General features: G+C 36.2%; 1 protein-coding gene across 1 annotated transcript in view; it reads left to right on the forward strand.

Annotated features, from left to right (window-relative positions):
* The window catches only part of LOC121377755 (protein unc-45 homolog B-like), a 38,363-nt gene extending 10,886 nt beyond the window's left edge, over positions 1–27,477 (forward strand). The window contains exons 11-21 of the mRNA XM_041505843.1: positions 617–751; positions 3,822–3,916; positions 4,616–4,757; positions 7,742–7,882; positions 9,291–9,406; positions 11,777–11,843; positions 14,430–14,543; positions 20,795–20,910; positions 23,646–23,763; positions 24,271–24,417; positions 27,179–27,477. Coding sequence (XP_041361777.1) covers positions 617–751; positions 3,822–3,916; positions 4,616–4,757; positions 7,742–7,882; positions 9,291–9,406; positions 11,777–11,843; positions 14,430–14,543; positions 20,795–20,910; positions 23,646–23,763; positions 24,271–24,417; positions 27,179–27,442 — 1,455 coding nt within the window. The 3' untranslated portion in view covers positions 27,443–27,477. The remainder of the gene's footprint in view (positions 1–616; positions 752–3,821; positions 3,917–4,615; positions 4,758–7,741; positions 7,883–9,290; positions 9,407–11,776; positions 11,844–14,429; positions 14,544–20,794; positions 20,911–23,645; positions 23,764–24,270; positions 24,418–27,178) is intronic.
* Positions 27,478–27,886: the final 409 nt, after the last annotated feature.

A 27,886-nucleotide genomic window follows, 5' to 3' on the forward strand; every position in this document is an offset into this window, starting at 1 on the left:
GAAAAGAACATTTCAGAAATCCTTAAGATATTGACCTGAAATGTTGTGTATAATTTTATCATGTACTGTTACAGATCAAGTTTAACATTCATGTAATTTACCCATTTTTGACAGAGTTATGGTCCTTGAACTTGGGAGATATGATAAACAAAAATTCCGGACTTTTGTTTTGCAATGTCTGAAGATATTGAGGTGAAATTTTGTACATAGCTTTGTCATGTACTGTTACTGATGAAATTTAACTTTCATGGTGATTTACCCACTTTTCACAGCGGTACATGTATGGCCCTTGAATTTAGGAGATAAGAAAAATTGTTGAGTCTGGGCCCGTGCTTATACAACTTAAAGTCCAGATTTTAATAATGTCCAGACTTTAATAAAGTCCAGACTTTAACGTAATGCTATTAGAACGGCGTTGCCATGACATTAAAGTCTGGACTTTATTAAAGTGTAGACTTTAAGGTTTATAAGCATGTGGCCAGGTAGGGGACATTTACTGCTTTAGCAGTACTCTCAGAATGCTTGTGTTTCATTATACCTATGATAGATGTGTTTTAACAGTGAGTAAAAGTATCGTTAAAACGAAAAAAAAAATTATAATAATTTTTTCATACAGAGAGTTGCGGTTGAGGCGATTGTTCACTCTGCGTCGAAGAAGGACCGATGTGCCGGAATTCTGAAGGATGCCGTCCCCGTCTTAAAGAAACTGTACGAGTCGTCTGATGATCAGATAAGAGTCAGATCTCTGGTGGTGAGATTCTACATATAATATCACCTCTGTAGTTTTAGTTAGTGTCTTCATAAGTTTACGTGTGGAGAGGGATGTGGCTGAATGGTAAGCTGTTTATTCAGTTCTAGGGTTTGTGTTAACTCCGGTTGTTTTTGTTTTAGGTGCAAGCTGTTTATTCTTTAGATTTGTGATAACTCCGGTTATTTCTGTTTTAGTGTTTGTGTTAACTAGGTTTGTTTCTGTTTTAGGGTTTGTGTTAACTAGGTTTGTTTCTATTTCAGGGTCTGTTAACTAGGGTTCTTTCTGTTTTAGTGTTTGTGTTAACTAGGGTTCTTTCTGTTTTAGGTTTTGTGTTAACTAGGGTTGTTTCTGTTTTAGGGTCTGTTAAATAGGGTTGTTTCTGTTTTAGGGTTTCTGTTTTAGGGTTTGTGTTAACTAGGGTTGTTTCTATTTCAGGGTCTGTTAACTAGGGTTCTTTCTGTTTTAGTGTTTGTGTTAACTAGGGTTCTTTCTGTTTTAGGGTTTGTGTTAACTAGGGTTGTTTCTGTTTTAGGGTCTGTTAAATAGGGTTGTTTCTGTTTTAGGGTTTGTGTTAACTAGGGTTGTTTCTGTTTTAGGGTTTGTGTTAACTAGGGTTGTTTCTGTTTTAGGGTCTGTGTTAACTAGGGTTGTTTCTGTTTTAGGGTTTGTGTTAACTAGGTTTGTTTCTGTTTTAGGGTTTGTGTTAACTAGGGTTGTTTCTATTTCAGGGTCTGTTAACTAGGGTTCTTTCTGTTTTAGTGTTTGTGTTAACTAGGGTTCTTTCTGTTTTAGGGTTTGTGTTAACTAGGGTTGTTTCTGTTTTAGGGTCTGTTAAATAGGGTTGTTTCTGTTTTAGGGTTTGTGTTAACTAGGGTTGTTTCTGTTTTAGGGTCTATGTTAACTAGGGTTGTTTCTGTTTTAGGGTTTCTGTTAACTAGGGTTGTTTCTGTTTTAGGGTTTGTGTTAACTGGGGTTGTTTCTGTTTTAGGGTTTGTGTTAACTGGGGTTGTTTCTATTTTAGTGTCTGTGTTAACTAGGGTTGTTTCTGTTTCAGGGTCTGTGTTAACTAGGGTTGTTTCTGTTTCAGGGTCTGTGTTAACTAGGGTTGTTTCTGTTTCAGGGTCTGTGTTAACTAGGGTTCTTTCTGTTTCAGGGTCTGTTAACTAGGGTTGTTTCTGTTTTATGGTTTCTGTTAACTAGGGTTGTTTCTGTTTTAGGGTTTGTGTTAACTGGGGTTGTTTTTGTTTTAGGGTTTGTGTTAACTAGGGTTGTTTCTGTTTTAGGGTTTGTGTTAACTGGGGTTGTTTCTGTTTTAGGGTTTGTGTTAACTGGGGTTGTTTCTGTTTTAGGGTTTGTGTTAACTAGGTTTGTTTCTGTTTTAGGGTTTGTGTTAACTAGGGTTGTTTCTATTTCAGGGTCTGTTAACTAGGGTTCTTTCTGTTTTAGTGTTTGTGTTAACTAGGGTTCTTTCTGTTTTAGGGTTTGTGTTAACTAGGGTTGTTTCTGTTTTAGGGTCTGTTAAATAGGGTTGTTTCTGTTTTAGGGTTTGTGTTAACTAGGGTTGTTTCTGTTTTAGGGTTTGTGTTAACTAGGGTTGTTTCTGTTTTAGGGTCTGTGTTAACTAGGGTTGTTTCTGTTTTAGGGTTTGTGTTAACTAGGTTTGTTTCTGTTTTAGGGTTTGTGTTAACTAGGGTTGTTTCTATTTCAGGGTCTGTTAACTAGGGTTCTTTCTGTTTTAGTGTTTGTGTTAACTAGGGTTATTTCTGTTTTAGGGTTTGTGTTAACTAGGGTTGTTTCTGTTTTAGGGTCTGTTAAATAGGGTTGTTTCTGTTTTAGGGTTTGTGTTAACTAGGGTTGTTTCTGTTTTAGGGTTTGTGTTAACTAGGGTTGTTTCTGTTTTAGGGTCTATGTTAACTAGGGTTGTTTCTGTTTTAGGGTTTCTGTTAACTAGGGTTGTTTCTGTTTTAGGGTTTGTGTTAACTGGGGTTGTTTCTGTTTTAGGGTATGTGTTAACTGGGGTTGTTTCTCTTTTAGTGTCTGTGTTAACTAGGGTTGTTTCTGTTTCAGGGTCTGTGTTAACTAGGGTTGTTTCTGTTTCAGGGTCTGTGTTAACTAGGGTTGTTTCTGTTTCAGGGTCTGTGTTAACTAGGGTTGTTTCTGTTTCAGGGTCTGTGTTAACTAGGGTTCTTTCTGTTTCAGGGTCTGTGTTAACTAGGGTTCTTTCTGTTTCAGGGTCTGTGTTAACTAGGGTTGTTTCTGTTTTATGGTTTGTGTTAGCTAGGGTTGTTAATATTTCAGGTTTGTGTTAGCTAGGGTTGTTTCTGTTTTAGGGTTTGTGTTAACTAGGGTTATTTCTGTTTTAGGGTCTGTGTTAACTAGAATTGTTTCTGTTTTAGTGTTTGTGTTAACTAGGGTTGTTTCTGTTTTAGTGTGTGTTAACTAGGGTTGTTTCTGTTTTAGTGTGTGTAAACTAGGGTTGTTTCTGTTTTAGGGTTTGTGTTAACTAGGGTTGTTAATATTTCAGGTTTGTGTTAGCTAGGGTTGTTTTTGTTTCATGGTTTGTGTTAGCTAGGGTTGTTAATATTTCAGGTTTGTGTTAGCTAGGGTTTTTGTTTCATGGTTTGTGTTAGCTAGGGTTGTTAATATTTCAGGTTTGTGTTAGCTAGGGTTGTTTCTGTTTCAGGGTTTGTGTTAGCTAGGGTTGTTAATATTTCAGGTTTGTGCTAACTAGGGTTGTTAATATTTCAGGTTTGTGTTAACTAGGGTTGTTCATATTTCAGGTTTGTGTTAACTAGGGTTGTTCATATTTCAGGTTTGTGTTAATTAGGGTTGTTCATATTTCAGGTTTGTGTTAACTAGGGTTGTTCATATTTCAGGTTTGTGTTAACTATGGTTGTTCATATTTCAGGTTTGTGTTAGCTAGGGTTGTTTCTCTTTCAGGGTTTGTGTTAACTAGGGTTGTTAATATTTCAGGTTTGTGTTAACTAGGGTTGTTTCTGTTTCAGGGTTTGTGTTAACTAGGGTTTTTAATATTTCAGGTTTGTGTTAACTCCGGTTGTTTCTGTTTCAGGGTTTATGCAAGCTGGGTAGTTTTGGGGGTACTGATATCAGTGTGAAGCCCATGCAGGAAGGTTCCACCTTGAACCTGGCTAAAAGCTGCAGAAAGTGAGTTTTATTACATATATAATTACATTATGATGCTATTTAATAGTACATTGAAATAATCCCACATACAGGTTACCACAAAATACAGTATGTGCTGTTCTATGTACATATAAAATATCCCATGCTGTTGATGGAAATATATAGTGGGTTTCCTTTATGTTTCACAGTGACTATATGTTTGACAACTAGTAACAAATAATGATTGCTATATGTTAAAAGTTAACAAAATTAAGAAATCTGCCTATATATTTTCGAAGCTGTCTGAGCACTACGATGTCATAGGCTATGACACACGCCATAGCCTACAATGGTTGTACAATATTGTAATACTAAGATAGCTTCAAAAAGAGATGCCCTGATTTTTAACTTTGTATTTTGTTTATTACATGTTAAAAGTAAACCTAACGAGGCTCATATAATCTGAGTTTTAGCTTTAAATAGAAAACAAATATAGACTTTAGAAATACATGTATTTCCTTTTTTCCCCCTGTTGTAACAGACTATTTACATCTGACTAAAGTGTGTCTTCCATGAATTTTTAGTTGCTATTTTGTAATTGCATAAAGGTTTGTAAAAAAAAAAATCTGTTACCAATTATACTCAAGTCACATGAGTATACATGAGAATGTGGCAATTACTTTTCATCGAGTAAACCCTTTTAAAAAAAAAAGCTTTAACTTGTCTGTCTTTGTGTTAAAGGTATTTGACGAACCCTGCGAAGGATGTGGACCTGAGAAAGTGGGCCACTGAAGGCATGGCCTATCTAACGCTGGATGCCGACGTCAAGGAAGAACTTGTGAATGACGTTCAAGCATTACAGTCACTCTTTGAGCTGGCTACGGTACGACTGAATAGGCCTAGAGTACAGTAGATTCACAGATTAAATACATGTTTTAACATCTCGACCGTAATTAATGTTTCTCTTTGGTCTGGCTGTCTTTGGTGCAGTAAATTATATGAAATAGATTTTGTAACATCTCGATCTGTATTAATGTTTCTCTTTGGTGCAGTAAATTTACCTGATACGAATTAGATGAAATAGATTTTGTAACATCTCGACCTGTATTAAAGTGCTTTTCCAGACCATACACTAAAATTTCAAATTCCACAATTAAATGCTTTCTTAATTCATTGCAATAATATTTTACACCGATATGTAAATCAATAATTACGAAAATGCCCCATAAAAGTATTAAAACATCACTCCCGTAGAACACTGCCGGTAAATTCTCGGTAATTCTCGGTAAAAACATTTGCCTGTAAATAGCCGTGACGTCATGAAGGGAACGCGCTTCACAGAAACCTACCACAAGATGACTTCCAGTGCAAGCAAAAGTGGGACCAACAGTGACTGCCAAGCTCAATTATGCGATTCTGCTTTCAATGATGAATAGTGTAGTAATGACGACTGGACTAATATTTGTGCAAAACTGCTGTATCAGTTTGAACCTGGAACATCTTCCGAAGAACCACCGGCCTGACAGATGACGATGAAAATGGTCGTGGAGACAGCTTACCACTAATTTACAACTTTTATTCTTGTTTTGTTCTTTAGCTTTTCGTGCGAATTATTTTGCTACACCGTATGTTTTAGTACTTGTGATGTAGCAGAAAAAGACGATAAATAACACGTGAATTCTACGAGTCAAGTGGACCCCGATATTGGTAATTTTAAGAAATAAACAAAAACGACTTTTAGTCCGTCCCATCCCTCTTATAAGGATGTTTTTTTGTGAATAATTTCAGTTTCATTTGACGTAAAAAAAAAAAAAAAAAAAAGAGTAAAAGTGCTTTGGAAATAACAAAAACATACTATTTTTGTGTGCATTTGTGAAAACAGTCAGCTCAGAAATAAATAACTTATAGTACATTTCATAGTATGAAAAAAGGTGTTCTCTGTGGGAAGGTATAGTAAAATTAATTTAATGTCTGTCTCACAGGGAACACCTTTTTTCATACTATGGAATTTACTATAAGTTATTTATTTCTGAGCCGACTGTTTTCTAAGTTGCATACAAAAATAGCATTTTTTTTATTATTACTATTTTTTTCTTTATTTACACAAAAAACCAAAACATTTTTATAGGATGGGACGGACTAGGCTTTAGATACTTACTTGTCTGAACTTTATTGTTCATGAAAATGTTCTCGAACTGTAAAAAACCCACCTCACAAATGAACGAGATGCAAACGACAACAAATCTGATCTAGTTGATTGCATGAACCGTGCATGAGAAAAAAACACTGGCCGGAGTTGGAATCATAACGCAGTTTGGGACGTTGACGATATGCACCCCAAGGTCATTTCAATGTGGATGGCGTTGGCTTGTTGTCATTTGTTTTGTGTCAGAAAAATTGTTGATACGGCATCTTTTTTAAAAGCCATAACACATGGTATTCCCACGTCTCGCTTAAGCCGACAAGCCAGTTCGGACGAATCAAAACTAAAGTGTGTGCTGTCGCAACGGTCTCCGGCATTTTCTTCCTATCCAGTCTTTCCGCGTTTTAATCAAATTCGCACACAGCTTTCTCACAGCAACATTACTAGGAAATGCGTGAAGACTAAATTTATCGGCTGTTGTATTGCTACAGCTGACAACACCACGCCGTTTAACCATAATATCTTACGGAAATTACCGAAACGAATTCAGCTGGTTCTGTTTTTCAGGGGAATATTTTAAAATGGAAAATATACCGGTATATAATTTTTTTATATATTTTTTTTTAATTTTCTAATCATATTAACTAATATATTGATTGATATAGCCCAATACACCATACATCTGGAACAGCACTTTAATGTTTCTCTTTGGTCTTTCCATTTTAGAATTGAAGTAAGCCATTCATGCAGTAAATTCACTTCGATGAAATAGATTTTGTAACATCTCGATTCATATTACCAGGCTTCACCATGAGCCAAAATATATGAAGAATATATGAAGATATAAAACATCTTTGACATGGTGTATGTTGTATAATTAGCAATTGGCAGCAGGTTTCTCAGACGAGTATCAAAATAACCATATGTAAGATACGAAATGGTCATGGTTTAAAATGTGCTGAGGTGTCGTTGAACAAACATTCCTTTCCTCTCTCTCTCTCTCACTCTCGACCAAGTGTCAAAATAACCATACGTAAGATACGAAATGGTCATGGTTTAAAATGTGCTGAGGTGTCATTCAGCAAACATTACTTTCTTTTCCAAACCAAGTGTCAAAATAACCATATGTTAGACACCAAATAGCCGTAGTTTAAAATGTGCTGAGGTGTCGTTAAATAAACATTCCTTTCCTTTTTTTCATTATTTGGAAATGTTTTATTTAACGACACACTCAACACATTTTATTTACGATTATATGGCGTCAGACATATGGTTAAGGACCACACAGATATTGAAAGAGGAAACCCGCTTTCGCTATTTTATGGGCTACTCTTTTCAGTTAGCAGCAAGGGATCTTTTATATGTACCATCCCACAGACAGGGTAGTACATACCACGGCCTTTGATATGCCAGTTGTGGTGCACTGGCTGGGCCCACCGATGGGGATCGATCCCAGACCGACCACAACATCGAGCGGGTGCTTCACCCCTTCTTTCATTATTTAGACCAAGTGTCAAAATAACCATATGTTAGATAACAAATATCCATAGTTTAAAATGTGCTGAGGTGTTATTAAACAAACATTCCCTTCCTTTCTAGACCCAAGTGTCAAAATAACCATATGTTAGACACCAAGTAGCCATATGTTAAATCCCAAATACAGCCGTAGTTTAAAATGTGCTGAGACGTCGTTAAACAAACATTCCTTTCTTCTTTTACTACAGATTCCTGAGGCGAACGTCACGTACGCTGCTGTGAGTGTTCTCGTCAACATCACTAACAGCTACGACAAGCAGGACATAATGCCGGAGCTCGTTGAGTTGGCCAAGTTTGCGAAGCAGCATGTACCAGAGGAACATCCTAAGGTATATAAAACCTTTTATCCTGCAATCACTTTTTCTATCGGCCGACTATGATGACGGATAAAACCAAAGTCATAAACGTATACTAGCAGATTATGACTTTTGAGTCACACACACAGCTACATTACAAAATCGCTCATTTTACCTCTAGACACTATAATGTAGCTGAAATTACAGCAATAATAGATTTTCGTCTTAATTTTTGTGGACTGCAGGATAATAAGTAATAATTAGTTAATGACGTAGGATATTGGCTTTATCCTGTGATGGTAAGAATGGGAAATTCTGCAAGGCTTGCCAAACAGAATTTCCCATTCAACCGATATCCTACATAATTAACTAGTTATACTTTATCTAGTATGCCAATAAGCTATGCATAAATATTTTATGATTGGGTCGAATAGTGCAAGTAATGCTAATTAAATCATAAAGTGTGCTTTTTGTCTTGTATTGATGCAGTCTTAAAACGTTAGTAATCTTAAAATTTAGCCAATAAGCAAATAAGGACATATTAGCGACATGAGACTTCATCGAGTTTGTAATATCAGTCCCTAAAAGAAATGGTCTTAGTTTGTAGAATGAGTTGAAAGAATACTTTTAATCTATTTTGATGTGGTACAGTTTACAGTCAAGACAATTCAAGAGACTGCTAAAGTCTCTGTCATCTTGTGGTTTTGTTACAGGCTGCATTTGAAGGCATTGTTGAGATAATTCAAGATATTGTTAAAGTCTTTGTGATCGTGTGTGTTGTGTTTTTGTAACAGGACGCATTTGAAAGCATTGTCAAGATAATTCAAATTATTGTTAAAGTCTTTGTGATCGAGTGTGAGTTGTGTTTTTGTAAGAGGATGCATTTGAAGGCATTGTCAAGATAATTCAAGATATTGCTACAGTGTGTTATCTTGAGTGTTGTGTTTTTTGTAACAGGATGCATTTGAGAGTGTTGTCAAGTGAAATTGAAGAGATTGTTGAAGGCTCTGTGATTATATTTATTTTTTGTAACGGGACATTTGAGTGTATTTTCGAGAGATTGCTAAAGTCTCTGTTATGTCATGTGTTGTGTCTTTGTCAAAGGATGTGTCCGAGTGCGTTGTCGAGATCATTCAAAAGATTGCTAAACTCTTTATTATTTTGTGTTTTTCGTGTTTTTGTAACAGTATGCATTAGAGTGTTGCCGAGATAATTCAAGAGATTGCTAAAGTCTTTATTATTTTGTGTTTTTTGTAAAAGTGTTTGTGATCGAGTGTGTTGTGTTTTTGTAACAGGATGCATTTGAGGGCATTGTCGAGACAACTCAAGATATTGCTAAAATCTTTATTATTTTGTGTTTTTTAACAGTATGCATTTGAGTGTTGCCGAGACAGTTCAAGAGATTGCTAAAATCTTTATTATTTTGTGTTTTCTGTAACAGGACACGTTTGAGTGCGTTGTCGAGAGACTACACAAGATCGCTAAGGCAGGAGCCATCCCAGCTCTGGTGGCACTCTCCGGGACAGAAAGCAAGAACAGCAAGGAGCTTATTGCCAGGTTTGTACGCAGACCGCCAGTGCACCACAACTGGTATATCAAATGCTGTGGTATGTGCTATCTTATCTGTGGGATGGTGCATATAAAAGATCCCTTGTTACTAACTGAAAAATGTAACGGATTTCCTCTCTATGACTATATGTAAAAAAAAAAAACCTAATGTTTGACATCCAATAGGCCATGGTTATTAAATCAATGTGCTCTAGTGGTGTTGTTAAACAAAACAAATTTCTTCTGTATGCAGACCTTGTCTCTCCATACATAATTTGTTTCCTTCGGTACATTCATTCAGTACATGCATTCATTCCTTCGTTCCTTCCTTCATTAATTAATTCATTCATTCATTCATCCACTCACAAACCCATCCATCGATATATCCATATATCCATCTGTTCATCCATTCATTCATTCATTCATACTTTTATTGTGTTTATTATTTTTTGTATTCTTTCATTCAATTTATTTATATATGGGCCAGTGAATACCACAGATATTAGTCTTATTACGAAGTCAGTGTATATTTGTTATTTGTTAAATTCTTTTGTTTATTTATATATGGGCCAGTGAATACCACAGATATCAGTCTTATTACGAAGTCCGTGTATATTTGTTATTTGTTAAATTCTTTTGTTTATTTATATATGGGCCAGTGAATACCACAGATATCAGTCTTATTACGAAGTCCATGTATATTTGTTATTTGTTAAATTCTTTTGTTTATTTATATATGGGCCAGTGAATACCACAGATATCAGTCTTATTACGAAGTCCGTGTATATTTGTTATTTGTTAAATTCTTTTGTTTATTTATATATGGGCCAGTGAATACCACAGATATCAGTCTTATTACGAAGTCCGTGTATATTTGTTATTTGTTAAATTCTTTTGTTTATTTATATATGGGCCAGTGAATACCACAGATATCAGTCTTATTACGAAGTCAGTGTATATTTGTTATTTGTTAAATTCTTTTGTTTATTTATATATGGGCCAGTGAATACCACAGATATCAGTCTTATTACGAAGTCAGTGTATATTTGTTATTTGTTAAATTCTTTTGTTTATTTAAATATGGGCCAGTGAATACCACAGATATCAGTCTTATTACGAAGTCAGTGTATATTTGTTATTTGTTAAATTCTTTTGTTTATTTATATATGGGCCAGTGAATACCACAGATATCAGTCTTATTACGAAGTCAGTGTATATTTGTTATTTGTTAAATTCTTTTGTTTATTTAAATATGGGCCAGTGAATACCACAGATATCAGTCTTATTACGAAGTCAGTGTATATTTGTTATTTGTTAAATTCTTTTGTTTATTTATATATGGGCCAGTGAATACCACAGATATCAGTCTTATTACGAAGTCAGTGTATATTTGTTATTTGTTAAATTCTTTTGTTTATTTATATATGGGCCAGTGAATACCACAGATATCAGTCTTATTACGAAGTCAGTGTATATTTGTTATTTGTTAAATTCTTTTGTTTATTTATATATGGGCCAGTGAATACCACAGATATCAGTCTTATTACGAAGTCAGTGTATATTTGTTATTTGTTAAATTCTTTTGTTTATTTAAAGGGACATAGTCTAGTTTTTAAACACTGAGGCATATTTATTTACTATTAGAGCTGCTTTTGACAACTGAAATAATACTTTACTTAGATTTTATTGTTTAGATTATTCAGTTCCATACGTTCAAAGTGTTTTTGGTCATCCTGGTGTTTTTAGTATCACAAACTGCATTTATCATATTTTGTAAAATGCATGTGCGTCTGAGTCTGAGAAGTAAGTGTTATGGAGTCGAGTTTTAGTCTATTTTTAGCGGGTATTTCACCATTTTAAAGTCACAGACTCGTGTTTCACTCAATTGTAACTTAGTGTTAATTTTCACTGGTTGAAACTAGAGTATATCCCTTTAAGGACTGTCTGTTATTTCTTTTACGTTCATCGGGGTATGAATAAAAAAAAATCATCCGCAAACTGTGTGAATAGGCAAAGCCGTTCTCACATAACTTTGCGGATGATTTTTTTTTTTTTTCATACCCAGATGAACGTAAAAGAAATAACAGACAAAACTTATAATTAAATTTGAATCATACAGGCTGATAATAACACTAAAACGTCATACTTTATTTTGAATTATTTTTTATCCATAAACAATAACGCTCAGTAAGACAATTTGTCCATACAATAACACTCAATAAGACAATTTGGTATATAAAATGACGTCATCACATATGATGTTCCCTGACGACGTAATTTTCATGTTCATAAAAAAATAAACAAACACCCTTTGCTACGTCTGGACCAATGGGATGACATTATGTTGTGATGAATGTAACAGAAATTTTATTATTTCAGAGTATTTCTTGCTTTTGCGACGGATGAAACTCACCGAGGACTCATAGTACAAACAGGAGGAGTCAAGGTACGGCTAAACATTAGTATTCCATTTCCTTACACCTGTAATCGAGTATTCCATTTCTTTACACCTGTAATCGAGTATTCCATTTCCTTACACCTGTAATCGAGTATTCCATTTCCTTACACCTGTAATCGAGTATTCCATTTCCTTACACCTGTAATCGAGTATTCCATTTCCTTACACCTGTAATCGAGTATTCCATTTCCTTACACCTGTAATCGAGTATTCCATTTCCTTACACCTGTAATCGAGTATTCCATTTCCTTAGCCTGTAATCCAGTATTCCATTTCCTTACACCTGTAATCGAGTGTTCTATTTCCTTACACCTGTAATCAAGTATTCTATTTCCTTACACCTGTAAACAAAATACCTGTCTCACAAGATATTTAGGCCTATACTCTTCTAAACTTAATTATTTTAAAGGGGATGAAAGTTTTCAGAATTTATCTGGAATTCTAGGTTTTTAGTCATCTGTACAGTGTTACCAGGTTTTCTGTTATTTGTTAAAAAAAAATTGTATTCCCTGTTCAAAACTTGTGATATGGTTTCGGCTGATCTCTACATACATTCTGAATGAAAGAAAGAAAGAAATGTTTTATTTAACAAAGCACTCAACACATTTTATTTACGGTTATATGGCGTCAGACATGGTTAAGGACCACACAGATTTTGAGAGGAAACCCGCTGTCGCCACTACATGGGCTACTCTTTCCGATTAGCAGCAAGGGATCTTTTATTTGCGCTTCCCACAGGCAGGATAGCACAAACCATGGCCTTTGTTGAACCAGTTATGGATCACTGGTCGGTGCAAGTGGTTTACACCTACCCATTGAGCCTTGCGGAGCACTCATTCAGGGTTTGGAGTCGGTATCTGGATTAAAAATCCCATGCCTCGACTGGGATCTGAACCCATTACCTACCAGCCTGTAGACCGATGGCCTAACCACGACGCCACCGAGGCCGGTACATCTGAATGAGATCCCCCATTTTAGAGCATTGTACAACCTGAACCTAACGAACAGTCTGAGTACCTGATCACCATTATTAAAATTTCCAGATTTTTTTATGTAAAACACTTTCAAACCTTTTTAGTGAAAAGTAAACAGAAATAATAATCTAATTGACAGAAAAAAATATACAATTAGTTACATTACTCTGCAAGTTCTCAATGTATTTCAAATACAGGTTAAAACATGACAGTAGCAGAATTCTGGATTTCAAGGCTACACCTTGTGTGTTGAAAAGTTTACAAGGCTACACCTTGTGTTTTGAGAAGTTTACAAGGCTACACCCTGTGTGTTGAGAAGGTTACAAGGCTACACCTTGTGTGTTGAAAAGTTTACAAGGCTACACCTTGTGTGTTGAGAAGTTTACAAGGCTACCTTGTGTGTTGAGAAGTTTACAAGGCTACACCTTGTGTGTTGAGAAGGTTACAAGGCTACACCTTGTGTGTTGAGAAGTTTACAAGGCTACACCTTGTGTGTTGAGAAGTTTACAAGGCTACACCTTGTGTGTTGAGAAGTTTACAAGGCTACACCTTGTGTGTTGAGAAGTTTACAAGGCTACACCGTGTGTGTTGAGAAGTTTACAAGGCTACACCTTGTGTTTTGAGAAGTTTACAAGGCTACCTTGTGTGTTGAAAAGTTTACAAGGCTACACCTTGTGTGTTGAGAAGTTTATAAGGCTACCTTGTGTGTTGAAAAGTTTACAAGGCTACACCTTGATTGTTGAAAAGTTTACAAGGCTACACCTTGTGTGTTGAGAAGTTTATAAGGCTACACCTTGATTGTTGAAAGGTTTACAAGGCTACACCTTGTGTGTTGAGAAGTTTATAAGGCTACACCTTGATTGTTGAAAGGTTTACAAGGCTACACCTTGTTTGTTTTCAATACCTTTCATAGTTTGTCAGAATTTTTCTCCAGTATCATTTTCATCCATATATATTACATTTATATTAATATTTATTAATTATTATCTTATGGCAAATTACATTAGTGGTGGGGGGTTTGTAAGGCCTTTGCTCTGATATGTTTTAAAGGTGAATTTAGCTCATAAAAATGTTCAATTCCCTTGTCATGGAGGGTTTTCTGCAGGTCCTTCTTACTCCCTATCCTGAATTCTAACACCTATGGTGGCAGCAGCGGGTTTCCTCTCTCAATATCTTAGTGGTCCTTAACCATATGTCTGACACCATATAACTGAAATTAAAATGTGTTGAGTGCGTCACTCTCTCTCTGTCTCTGTCTCTCTCTCTCTGTCTGGCTGTCTCTCTCTCTGTCTTTCTTTCTCTGTCTGGCTGTCTTTCTCTCTTTTTCTGGCTGTCTTTCTCTCTCTCTCTGGCTGTCTTTCTCTCTCTGTCTCTCTCTGTCTCTCTCTCTCTCTCTCTGTCTCTCTCTCTCTCTCTCTCTCTCTCTCTCAATCTCCCTCTCTCAATATCTGTGTGATTCTTAACCATATGTCTGACACCATATAACCATCATTAAAATGTGTTGAGTGCGTCCTTAAATAAAACATTCCTTCCTTCCTTCTATGGATGGTGTGGGTTTTTTTTACGATAAATGTTTTATATAGGATTGTCTCCCTTGCAGGCTCTCCTTTCTCTGTATCAGTCCAGCACGGAAGTGGGGCAGCAGTTGGCGGCTCATGCACTGGCTAAAGTTGGTGTCACAATGGACCCTCACACAGCGTTTCCAGGACAGAGGGTAAGTGCGTTCCAGCCGTATGTGCAGGAAATGATACAAGAGGGTCTAGGCTGTACTAACCCCTAAAATTAAGAAAATGTCCACATTATAAAAAAAAAACCTGAATAGTCCAAAAGAAAAAAGTGGCCTGGAGACGTAAAACCTCCACAGGATTGCTGATTGCCATGGCAACTGCAGGGGTTGCTGTACATAGTCAGTGTTCAAGTGATCCTCCCCAGGTAAATATATTTAAAAAAAAGAAGGAAATTTGCTTTGAGCATTGGATGTTTGTGTTGGTGGATGGGTAGTTTTGACCTGTGTTCACTTGTGTTGGGAATAGATTGGAATTTCATCCTTGATAATGAATACCGTATATTGCCGTGTATTAGCCGACTCCTTGGATAAGCTGACCTCTTAGTTTGACCCTAAATATCTAGTACAAAATCATTGGCCTTGTGTATAAGCCGAAGTCATCTTTTGTTCAGTTGTATGTTGTATCGATTTCAATAATACTGTCAACAAATAGACTTGTGCTTTTCTTGTTCATTATATATTTGTTTTCCCTTTAATTATTACAAACACGGTAATCGTGATTGCAATCAATGCGGCAATGCTAACATCTACCATATCCCGTGAAAAATAATTTAGAACTGATAAAGCATAACAGAAAAATAAATAATTCAAGCTGTAACAACATATCACTGCACACAAGTAATTAATTTATTCACTGGACAGCAAAAAGTAAAATCATTGAGGCATGTTTAATCCCCCACCACACACACACAGAAACAAAAGATCATGTGGTCCGTGACTGCAGCTGTTCACTGTATATGGTATGGTCATGTGACAATAGTGGGAGTAATTATCGTCCTGAAATTCATGTTATGTTTTTTCAGTCAGTAATGTTAATAATGAGCTTAATTTATTTATGGCTTTACTTTACAGTTTAATGCACCCTCCCAACAAAACAATAATATTAAAAATATAATACTTGTCTGAAGAAAAAACACCGTTTTGTGTCTTAAATTTGCTATATGAAAGACTGGTCCCAGCACAGGTCAAACAAAGATGGCGGACAGCTGGAAACAATACGTTTTTACCAGGGGTGGGGAAAAGCCCTTTTTTCCCAGTCTGGGACCGATTCTCGATCTCTGAGACCGAAATTATTTTTTTAAAACGCACGTTTGCCGGTCCCACTTTTGTCATTCTTGTCGGTCCAAAGCACCTGTCCATTTCTATTATTGGAACAAATTCCTATCGGTCAAGTGGACCGGCCAGCCCAGACATCGGTATCTCATGCATGATTTAAAATAATAAATAAATAGTGGTCAATATGGCTGGTGTTTCAGACATTTGTGATTTTAAAGTCTGCCTAAGTATATCGCCAGTCACTGAAGTCGGACCTACAGTAGTGTCAATCGACTGCCACTAGGCTAGACATTTGTCAAAGTCGCTGAGTCGGTCAAGAGATTACACAGACATTAACGATAGCACCATTCTTGGTTTAGGGAGCCATCAAGGTATTACACTCCAATTAAAACAAAGGACCCAGAATTTGCAACTGGTTACAATCAACACCTGTCAACACCTGTATACAGAGCTCTGTCGGGTTGAGTGTCCTAGTCCGAAGCAAGAGGCTTTTGTGCAATACAAACTGCTTAAAATAGCATAAAATATAATGAAATAATCTATAAATGTATTTATTGTTGACTGTTCAATGTAGTGTCTCCAATAATTATAAATGATTTTAAAATTAACAAAAGGTTTCCACCTTTTTTTTTAACAAGTGGGAGTGAGCAGAACAGCTACATGTACTGTTATCTCAAGAGCCAGTAGAGGTCAAATTTCATCCAATCAGTGATGACGTTATTACTCTCTTTGTCTAAACATGTGCTAGCTCAGGCTGTCAAACGCTTCAACAGTGCCATCTTTTATTAATTTTCAAGATACAGTACTGAATACTCGTACTTTTTATACATATATGGGAATTAAAATTCATAACTTTTATTCCTTTTTTATATTATTTATTCTATTATGTAAAATATATACAATTTGTGGGGGTTTTCACTGATCATATGTGATTAATTTTGTTTTAAATTATGTTTTCATGTTTATATTGTTTCGCGTTCATGATTCAAGATAAAACTATACAAATATCACTATGATTTTAAAAAAAACTATTTGGCAAATATCGTTTTTTTTTTTTTTTTTTAATTTCTCCCCCCCCCCCCCCGTAGTGACAACATCAAGTGGGACCGATTGACAATTTTATTTTTCCACACCCCTGGTTTTTACCATTGAAATGACAATAAAACAAGTAATTTTTTATTATTATTCATCAAACTTATAATGCATTCAAGAAAAAAAAATTGCATAATATTGCATGATGGGGTGTTTTATTTATACTGTGCACAAATTATTGTTACATAATCAGTGAAAGGCTAAGGGTCTGATCAAAATTTATAAGTCACGGTCGGGAGTATTTTTCGATCGGAATTTTATGCTCCAGTTTGTTGCCTCTGTGTATAAGCCGACTCTCTTCTTTTGGAAAGTGTTTCTAGACTTCAAAAGTCGGCTAATACACAGCAATATACGGTAATCACTTTGCACCGAACAATAAACTTTTAATTATTCATTTGGTTAGAATTTTGGGCGGGATGTAGCCCAGTGGTAAAGCGCACGCCTGATGCGCGGTCATTCTAGGATCAATCCCCATTGGTGGGCCCATTGGGCTATTTCTCGTTCCAGCCAGTGCACCACGACTGGCATATCAAAGGCCATGGTATGTGCTATCCTGTCTGTGTGATGGTGTATATAAAAGATCCCTTGCTACTAATGGAAAAATGTAGCGGGTTTCCTCTTTAAGACTGTCAAAAATGACCATATCATATGTTTGACATCCAGTAGCTGATGATTAATAAATCAGTGTGCTCTAGTGGCATCGTTAAACAAAATATAAACCTTTACAGTGATCCAACTTTGGTTAGAATTTAAATAAACTTAGAAGAATCTGAATTAGAACTATACATGTATTGTATTCACTGGGATAGACCCAACAAATTTAACAAATTTTTACTTTTATATCTGTATATCTATTTATTTATTTACATCCGTAAACAAACCCATACCCAGGTATATTTGATATATATTTCATCACCTGGGCCCCGTTTCACGAAGCGATCTTAGCACCAAGATAACTTCCCCCGTTTACAATTGACTGGTCCACATTTTCTGACAACCAAATGCATAAGGTAGTTATGCACGTAACGTAATCTTAGGGCCAGACATACCCCAGTTGGTAAAGCGCTCGCTTGATGCGCAGTCGGTCTAGGATCGATCCACCTCAATGGGCCCATTGGGCTATTTCTCGTTCCAGCCAGTGCACCATGACTGGCATATCAAAGGCTGTGGTATATACTGTCCTGTCTGTGGGATGATGCATATAAAATATCTCTTGCTACTAATGGAAAAATGTAGCGGGTTTCCTTTCTAAGACTACATGTCAAAATTACCAAATGTTTGACATCCAATAGCCGATGATTAATAAATCAATGTTCTTTAATGGTGCCATTAAACAAAACAAACTTTAATTTTAACTTTAACTTAAGGAGATCCTGAACTGCAAGAATAATTAGTGAACATTTCCCGAGACGATTATATTTCATAAACGATGATCATCACATCAACACAGCCGAGTCAATCAGTTTTCTGTTATATAGTCTGTCATCTGGGCCCAATTTCACAAAACATCGTAAGCCTAGTTTTGCACGTAAACGTAAATCTACAACTAAACCACAATTCTCATTATCATTATAGTACAACAGATATAGTTTGAAGAACACATATTTCATTTCCTTTTGTCCTTAAAATACTCCAGCTTTGATAATGATGTAATTTTTGTATGAAATAGACGCCAAACTAGTGTAGATGCACGACCGGTATAACTGCTAGTAGCTGATGTAAAATTACGATGTTTAGTGAAATAGGCCCCAGGAAATTACTGTTGTTCACAGTACCATCTTTTCTTTTCGTCTTATAACCAGATTTCTCAATGTAAGTGCATTTCCCCCTGTTTACAATTGACTGGTCCACATTTTCCGACAACCAAACAGAAGAGGAAGAAGTTATCTTGTCATTAAAAACAGCCTACCCATGTTCTACTTTTTAAAAATGGTTTTATACTGTAATGATACAAAACAAAAAACAAAACAAGATTAGTTAAGTTCTAAGGAAAAAAAAAAGAGTTAGGATTTGTTTTGTTCAAAGGGATATACCCTAGTTTTTAAACACTAAGGTATATTTTTGACTATTATAGCCGTTTTTGATAACTGAAATCATACTCTACTTAGATTTTATTGTTTAGATTATCAATGTCCGTACATTCGAAGTGTCTTTGGTTATCCTGGTGTTTTTATTATCACAAAATGCATTTCTCATATTTTTAAAAACGCACATGGTTCTGAGAAGTAACATTTATGGAGTCGATTTTTAGAGTGTATTTCACCATTTCAAAATCACAGGGTCTTGTTTCACTCAATTGTAACTTTATCCAAATGTGTTTCAGGTTTGTAGATTAACTAAACATAGTGCTAATTTTCACGGATTGAAACTAGGGTATGTCCCTTTAATACCAACATTAAAGCACATTAATTAATTAAGGCCTAAAAACAAATATGCATGTTACCAATTTCTCAGCTGTCCCTAATTTTATGTAGTGACCCTGAAATGTTTTGAAGCTAAAACATTTTTGAAAAAATTAAATCATGATCTCCGATTTTTTCTGTAATCAGCAAACTAGATTCGGAACACCTCAGCCGATTACGGTTTTTCGGTTTGGTGCGATTTAAAAAAAAAAAAAAAAAAAAAAAAGTTCCCTATGTTTTTTCCAAGGATAAAACCTGAACCCCCCCTTTTTTTATTTTTTTTGCCTAATCATCAACTTTTGGATGTCATATATTTAACAATATTTCACACCTGGGAATTACATGGGAAATGCACTTGTAGAGAGGTTAGGTTAAGTATTCATGAAAAGACAAGAAGGAAGGAAGGACATGTTTTATTTAACGACGCACTCAACACATTTTATTTACGGTTATATGGCGTCGGACATACGGTTGAGGACCACACAGATATTGAGAGAGGAAACCTGCTGTCGCCACTTCTTGGGCTACTCTTTTCGATTAGCAGCAAGGGATCTTTTATATGCAGACAGGATAATACATACCACGGCCTTTGATGTACCAGCGGGGATCAATCCCAGACCGACCACGCATCAAGTGAACGTGTTTTACCACTGAACTACGTCCTGCCCCTCATGAAAAGACAAAACACTCTTTATTACCCATATGGTTACAAATATCTTGGTACATATCAAAGTTATACGTCCCAGTAGAATGCCAAGTGGGACGTAACACTCTTTATTACCCACATGCTTACAAATATCTTGGTACATATCAAAGTGATACGTCCCAGTAGAATGCCAAGTGGGATTTAACACTCTTTATTACCCACATGCTTACAAATATCTTTGTACATATCAAAGTGATACGTCCCAGTAGAATGCCAAGTGGAATGTAACACTCTTTATTACCCACATGCTTACAAATATCTTGGTACATATCAAAGTGATACGTCCCAGTAGAATGCCAAGTGGAATGTAACACTCTTTATTACCCACATGCTTACAAATATCTTGGTACATATCAAAGTGATACGCCCCAGTAGAATGCCAAGTGGAATGTAACACTCTTTATTACCCACATGCTTACAAATATCTTGGTACATATCAAAGTGATACGTCCCAGTAGAATGCCAAGTGGAATGTAACACTCTTTATTACCCACATGCTTACAAATATCTTGGTACATATCAAAGTGATACGTCCCAGTAGAATGCCAAGTGGGACGTAACACTCTTTATTACCCACATGCTTACAAATATCTTGGTACATATCAAAATGATACGTCCCAGTAGAATGCCAAGTGGAATGTAACACTTCGACGTCACACAATGACGTCATCGATTGACGCACTACAACCTTACAGAACGTCAACGAAACGAGACGAGTGATATAAATTAAGATTGATTATTGGTAATAAATAGGATATTAAACTTGCTACCATTTCGTATAATGTTTATGTCCCTCGTGAAATAATGTTCATTGTCACTCGCTAAAGGTTGTGACAAATGAAAATTACTTCACTTGGGACATAAACATGATATGAAATGGAAGATTGTTTTAATATCCTATAAATAGTTTATTTGTTTTTCAGATATATGAAGTGGTTCGTCCACTGGTTTCCCTGCTGCATGTTGACCGATCAGGACTGCAGAATTTCGAAGCTCTCATGGCCTTGACAAACCTCGCATCAGTTAGTGATTCAGTCAGGTAAGTACCATATATTAGAGCTGGGCGGTATTGAAATTTCAGTTTCGGTGTCGGTATTTTGGGGGTGATATACCTCGGTAGCGATACAGTATTCAGTATTGATACAATACCGATATCGAGCGGTATTTTCAGTACTCTTGACTTTAAATGCATGCCCGAGTTAAGTCTCACCCGCTAATTTTATCTAAATAAAATTAAATTCCATACACAAGGCCCTCATCTCTCACTTCTTCTCAGTTATTTTACGTTCGTCAGATATATATTATTAGCGCTTTACTAAATGGCGAAAAACATGTTTCAATACCGATATTTCTGTATATTTGCTCAGTACAGTAAATCAGTATTGACATGATACCGATACCGGACGGTATATATGGTATACATCCCAACTCTACCATGTATCTACATCAGTGTTTCAGCCTTGAACAGGAGTGCTGCACCTCAGGCAAGCAAGACCAAGACCAAGACCAAAATGTTTAACATGCACATTCAGAGTAAGCTATTGTAGTGCACGACTGTCCTGAGCACAAGTACCGGCCTCAGCCGGGTCCTCCGTCCAGGACAGGAATGGGTTGGGGAGGGAGGAGGAGGGACCGCCTGTACTGGCAGGTGCAAGGGAGCACCAGCAGTCCGACCGCTGCCAGTAACAGGCGGAGGCAGGCAAGCACTCTAACAACTGAGCTAAATGCTACGCCTCCGTGAAATTCAGTTGTCAATGAGTTGCTAGTTTAAGAAGTTTTTGGACATTGTCTAAAAGGACAATCAAGTAAGATTGCCTGTAAAAATATTTGGTTGTCCTGATTTCACAATAAACGTAGCAGGCCTAGCTCTGGCAGTCGCCAAATCCGCCAGTTGTGAATTTCAAAAACAATTGGCGAATTTTGTTTTAATTTGGCGAAATAATTTCATGTAATAATTGACATTTTGTTACAAAATAACTGGGTATTTGCAAGTTTTGAAGTTTAACAGATAATTTGGCAAAATTTTCTACTGACCCAGAATTAGCCCAATATTCAGTCTTCAAATATTTATGTACAAACAGAATATATTACGTTTTTCCTATGTTTTATTAAAAAAAAATTATGAAATAAAACATAAATTACCAAAGAGACACTACAATGGTTATCAAATTCATAACATTTTAGCCAGTTCATTATGAAATGTATTTGCAGAATCTAATTCGTATGTGGCAAGCTGGTGAGTAGTAGCTTAAACTCTGCTAAAAGGAAGTTTCAAAACAAGGATTGTCAAGGAGAAAGCTGTGTCTCTCATAGATCACTATTTGTTTGAGGATGTTGGCGCTAATTGCTGTATTAAATGTTTCAGTCTCATAGATCACTATTTGTTTAAGTATGCTGGCGCTATTTGTTGTATTGAATATTTCAGTCTCTCATAGATCACTATTAGAGTACGTTTAACTGCAATTTGTTCATTTCCCACGATTGCATGCGTGCTCTCTACCATGGGTAAGAAATTAACAAAGACAAAGAAATAACCGAAACTGCAGTTAGGTATTCATTGCTGTGAACAACTATTGTTTTTCTACAAATTTACATCCAAGATTTACTCCTTTGTAATCGTATTGTTTAATGTCCGCAACGATGTCTCTTGACACGTGGGTGTCAGCTGACTCTGAAGCCTGACGTATTTGTGCCGAGAGCTGTCCTCAGTTCAGCCAACGAACGTTCTTCCTAACGTTCACAAACTATTTGATTGGTGTCTGTCGTGTCCATTTGGTTTAACGTGAAGTGCACAAACCAGTCTAGCCAACATTTTCTTTTCACTCGATCTGGCTGAACTCAACCCTTGGGATAGCCTTCATGTCTTTCGGCCCTGAACTGGCATGTGTATTCAAATTGACACGCATTGTCGGTCTGTTTTTATTACTTTGGTTCAAAGACTTTACAAAGTTAAAATAACACGTTACAGACTTTGATTTTATACATGTTGAATGCATGCTGTTAAAATTAATAACCATGATTATTAAAATAAGCAAACTTCATTAGGCCCACGCTGTATTCTGGATGACATCGTTTCTTGTTACTGGTCGCGAGATCGCTATTAGGCCTACGCTAATTGAATATTTGGTATTATTATTATGTTTGAGTGTCGGATAGATTATGTAACAGTTTGTTGACATCAGAAGACAGAAAATGGCTTAGCCAAAATTTTAGCCACTTGCAAATTTTATTAGCCATTTTTTGTAAAAATTAGCCAATGGCTAATTTGGCTACCGACAGCGCGAGCCCTGACTAATTGCTGTATTAAATGTTTCAGTCTCATAGATCACTATTTGTTTGAGGATGTTGGCGCTAATTGCTGTGTTAAATGTTTCAGTCTCTCATAGATCACTATTTGTTTGAGGATGTTGGCGCTAATTGCTGTATTAAATGTTTCAGTCTCATAGATCACTATTTGTTTGAGGATATTGGCGCTAATTGCTGTATTAAATGTTTCAGTCTCTCATAGATCACTATTTGTTTGAGGATATTGGCGCTAATTGCTGTATTAAATATTTCAGTCTCTCATAGATCACTATTTGTTTGAGGATGTTGGCGCTAATTGCTGTATTAAATGTTTCAGTCTCTCATAGATCATTATTTGTTTGAGGATATTGATGCTAATTGCTGTATTAAATGTTTTAGAACAAGGATTATCAAGGAGAAAACAGTGTCTCTCATAGATCACTATTTGTTTGAGGATGTTGGTGCCAATTGCTGTATTAAATGTTTCAGAACAAGGATTGTCAAGGAGAAAGCAGTGTCTCTTATAGATCACTATTTGTTTGAGGAGCATGAGATGATACGCCGTGCGGCCGCAGAGTGCATGTGTAACCTTGTCATGAATGAGCAGGTGAGAATTTACTCAAATGAACAAACATTTAAGGCTCCTTTAAGGCTCCTTCTCTCTATCACTGTCATTCGCTCTCTCTCTCTCTTTCATTTGCTCTCACTCCCTCTCTATCACTGTCTGTCTCTCTCTATCACTCTATTACTCTTTGTGTTTCTCTCTCACTCACTCTCACACTATCATTCTCTGTGTCGCTCTGTATGCTGGCTCTCTATCACTGGCTCATTCTCTCTCTCTCTCTCTCTCTCTCTCTCTCTCTCTCTCTCTCTCTCTGGCTCTGGCTCTGGCTCTCTCCATTTTGTCTCTCTTTCTGTACGTCTGTCTCTTTCTGTCTCTCTCTTTCTCTCTCTCTCTCTCTCTCTCTCTCTCTCTCTCTCTCTCTCTCTCTCTCTCTCTCTCTCTCTCTCTCTCTCTCTCTCTCTTCTCTCTTCTCTCTCAAGTGTTAAAATAACCATATGTTAGACCTCACATGCCGTTAACCAAACGTTCGTTTCCTCTGTGTGTTGCCAGGTGGCGGAGATGTATGAGGGTGAAAACGACAAAGTGAAGTTGATGGTTTTATTGTGCAGCGACGAGGACGAACAACTCGTGAAAGCCGCGGCTGGCATTATTGCCACGCTGTCTCCTCGGCCACTCATCTGCAAAAAAATAATTCAGGTATTTATACACAGATTTCTTTTCTCCATTTTACACCTTTTTCACCGTGTGATTTTCATACAAGATCTAATTTTCAAGATCTAATATGGAACTGTAATTCTAAACCCAATGGATTCTCCATTTTACACCTTTTTCACAGTGTAATTTTCATACAAGATCTAATTTTCAAGATCTAATATGGAACTGTAATTCTAAACCCAATGGATTCTCCATTTTACACCTTTTTCACCGTGTGATTTTCATACAAGATCTAATTTTCAAGATCTAATATGGAACTGTAATTCTAAACCCAATGGATTCATGTATGGAAAGTTTATCTTTTTTAAAAACCAGTTTGAAATTTTTTACGGCAAGTAATGTTTAAACAGATTTTGTACCAGATACAGCATAATTTTTATACTGTTTTAATAAGATTTAATTTTTAGCCATCTGAGCTCTTTACTAGGGAATTGCTTACAAGTTGTATTTCTAAACACAAAATACATGTATGCATGAATGAAAAGTTTATCTTTTCTTAAAACCAATGTTAATTTTTTTTTTATCTCAAAGTAATGTTTTTACACATTTGTACCAGATTTTAAAAATGTGTTATTCTGTTTTATAGGTTCAGGTAAAACCTTGACATTGACACTTCAAAAATGTTTTACTCTGTTTTATATATTCAAATAAAATCATAAGATTGACACTTTAAAATGTATTACTCTGTTTGATATATTTCGGTAAAACTGTGACATTGTCACCTTAAAAATGTGTCACTCTGTTGTTTTATGTATTCAGGTTAATATCCCTGACATTTGATGCTTTAAACATGTGAAACTTTGTTTTATATATTCAGGCAAAACCCCGACACTGCCACCTTAAAATTTGTTTCTCTATTCTAAACACTGGCAGGGCTGTACCCTCTGGCGGGCAGCGGGGAGAGGCATTTGCCCCACTGAGAATCTCGGGGGGGGGGGGGGGGGGGGGGGGGGTCTTTTACTCTACAAAATAGCATACATATCTCAGGTTTTAATTTGTATAGTGTTTCATTTGGTTATAAAAAGTAGTGCCCCCCTCCCCCTAGGACTTTGATCAGGGTACGGGCCCTGTATGTAAAACTGTAACATTAACACTTTAACAATGTGTTACTCTGTTTTAAACACTACAGTAAAACTGTAACACTGACACTTTAACAATGTGTTCCTCTGTTTTTACACACTGGTAAAACTGTAACACTGACACTTTAACAATGTGTTCTCTGAGACTTTAAAAATGTTTTACTCTGTTTCATACACTACGTAAAACTGTAACACTGACACTTTAACAATGTGTTACTGTTTTAAACACTAGGGTAAAACTGTAACACCGACACTTTAACAATGTGTTCCTCTGTTTTAAACACTATGGTAAAACTGTTAACACCGACACTTTAACAATGTGTTCCTCTGTTTTAAACACTAGGGTAAAACTGTTAACACCGACACTTTAACAATGTGTTCCTCTGTTTTAAACACTAGGGTAAAACTGTAACACCGACACTTTAACAATGTGTTCCTCTGTTTTAAACACTAGGGTAAAACTGTTAACACCGACACTTTAACAATGTGTTCCTCTGTTTTAAACACTATGGTAAAACTGTTAACACCGACACTTTAACAATGTGTTCCTCTGTTTTAAACACTATGGTAAAACTGTTAACACCGACACTTTAACAATGTGTTCCTCTGTTTTAAACACTATGGTAAAACTGTTAACACCGACACTTTAACAATGTGTTCCTCTGTTTTAAACACTAGGGTAAAACTGTTAACACCGACACTTTAACAATGTGTTCCTCTGTTTTAAACACTAGGGTAAAACTGTAACACCGACACTTTAACAATGTGTTCCTCTGTTTTAAACACTTAGGTAAAACTGTAACACCGACACTTTAACAATGTGTTACTCTGTTTTAAACACTTAGGTAAAACTGTTAACACCGACACTTTAACAATGTGTTCCTCTGTTTTAAACACTAGGGTAAAACTGTTAACACCGACACTTTAACAATGTGTTACTCTGTTTTAAACACTTAGGTAAAACTGTTAACACCGACACTTTAACAATGTGTTCCTCTGTTTTAAACACTAGGGTAAAACTGTTAACACCGACACTTTAACAATGTGTTCCTCTGTTTTAAACACTTAGGTAAAACTGTTAACACCGACACTTTAACAATGTGTTCCTCTGTTTTAAACACTAGGGTAAAACTGTTAACACCGACACTTTAACAATGTGTTACTCTGTTTTAAACACTAGGGTAAAACTGTTAACACCGACACTTTAACAATGTGTTCCTCTGTTTTAAACTCTAGGGTAAAACTGTTAACACCGACACTAACAATGTGTTACTCTGTTTTAAACACTTAGGTAAAACTGTTAACACCACACTTTAACAATGTGTTACTATGGTAAAACTGTTAACACCGACACTTTAACAATGTGATACTCTGTTTTAAACACTTAGGTAAAACTGTTAACACCGACACTTTAACAATGTGTTACTCTGTTTTAAACACTAGGGTAAAACTGTAACACTAACACTTTAACAATGTGTTACTCTGTTTTAAACACTACAGTAAAACTGTAACACTAACACTTTAACAATGTGTTACTCTGTTTTAAACACTACAGTAAAACTGTAACACTAACACTTTAACAATGTGTTACTCTGTTTTAAACACTACAGTAAAACTGTAACACTAACACTTTAACAATGTGTTACTCTGTTTTAAACACTTAGGTAAAACCATGGTTTGAGATCATCCAGGCGCTGGCGGTGAACGAGAACCGTGAACTACAGCACAGAGGGTGTCACATCCTCATGAACCTGATGGCATCCGACAAGGAAATCGCGGAGAAGATCGTCAACAGTGAGATGCTGGAGGTTCTGATGGCGATTACGAAGATCGAAGATCCCGACAGACAGCTGGCGAAGAAATGTGCCGAGCAGGCGCTGGAGACCGCCGTCGAATTCGAACTGATTAAACCACGCACCGAGACGTGAGGCACAATAAAAGGATTTTTTTTTTTCAAAAGCAATAAGTCTTTTGTTGAAGCTCTACGCAAAAAGTCTACACTTTTGATGCAGTAAGACAAGCGTTTATATAAATGATGATCTGCTGTAACCAAACACGGTATTTTTGGAAAAAGTTTCACTTTTATGGAAATTTATTCAAAGGCCATAACTGTCAAAATAGAATTTATCCATGTTTTACAGTTATGGCCCTTGAACTTAGAAATATGAACGTCTGAAGAATCATGCCTTCAGAGTGATGGAGATTCTAAATGTAGACACACCACCAAAAAAGTGTTAACGTTTTTTACTTTTTATCCTGCAACCATTGTTTATATTGACAGATTACGATGACCGATTAAAGTAAAGTCATAAACGTATACTAGCAGATTGTGACTTTTGACATCGCTCGTATAACATCACACACATAGCTAC

The sequence above is a fragment of the Gigantopelta aegis genome, chromosome 7, assembly GCF_016097555.1.
Source record: "Gigantopelta aegis isolate Gae_Host chromosome 7, Gae_host_genome, whole genome shotgun sequence".
Classification (NCBI taxonomy): Eukaryota; Metazoa; Mollusca; class Gastropoda; order Neomphalida; family Peltospiridae; genus Gigantopelta; species Gigantopelta aegis.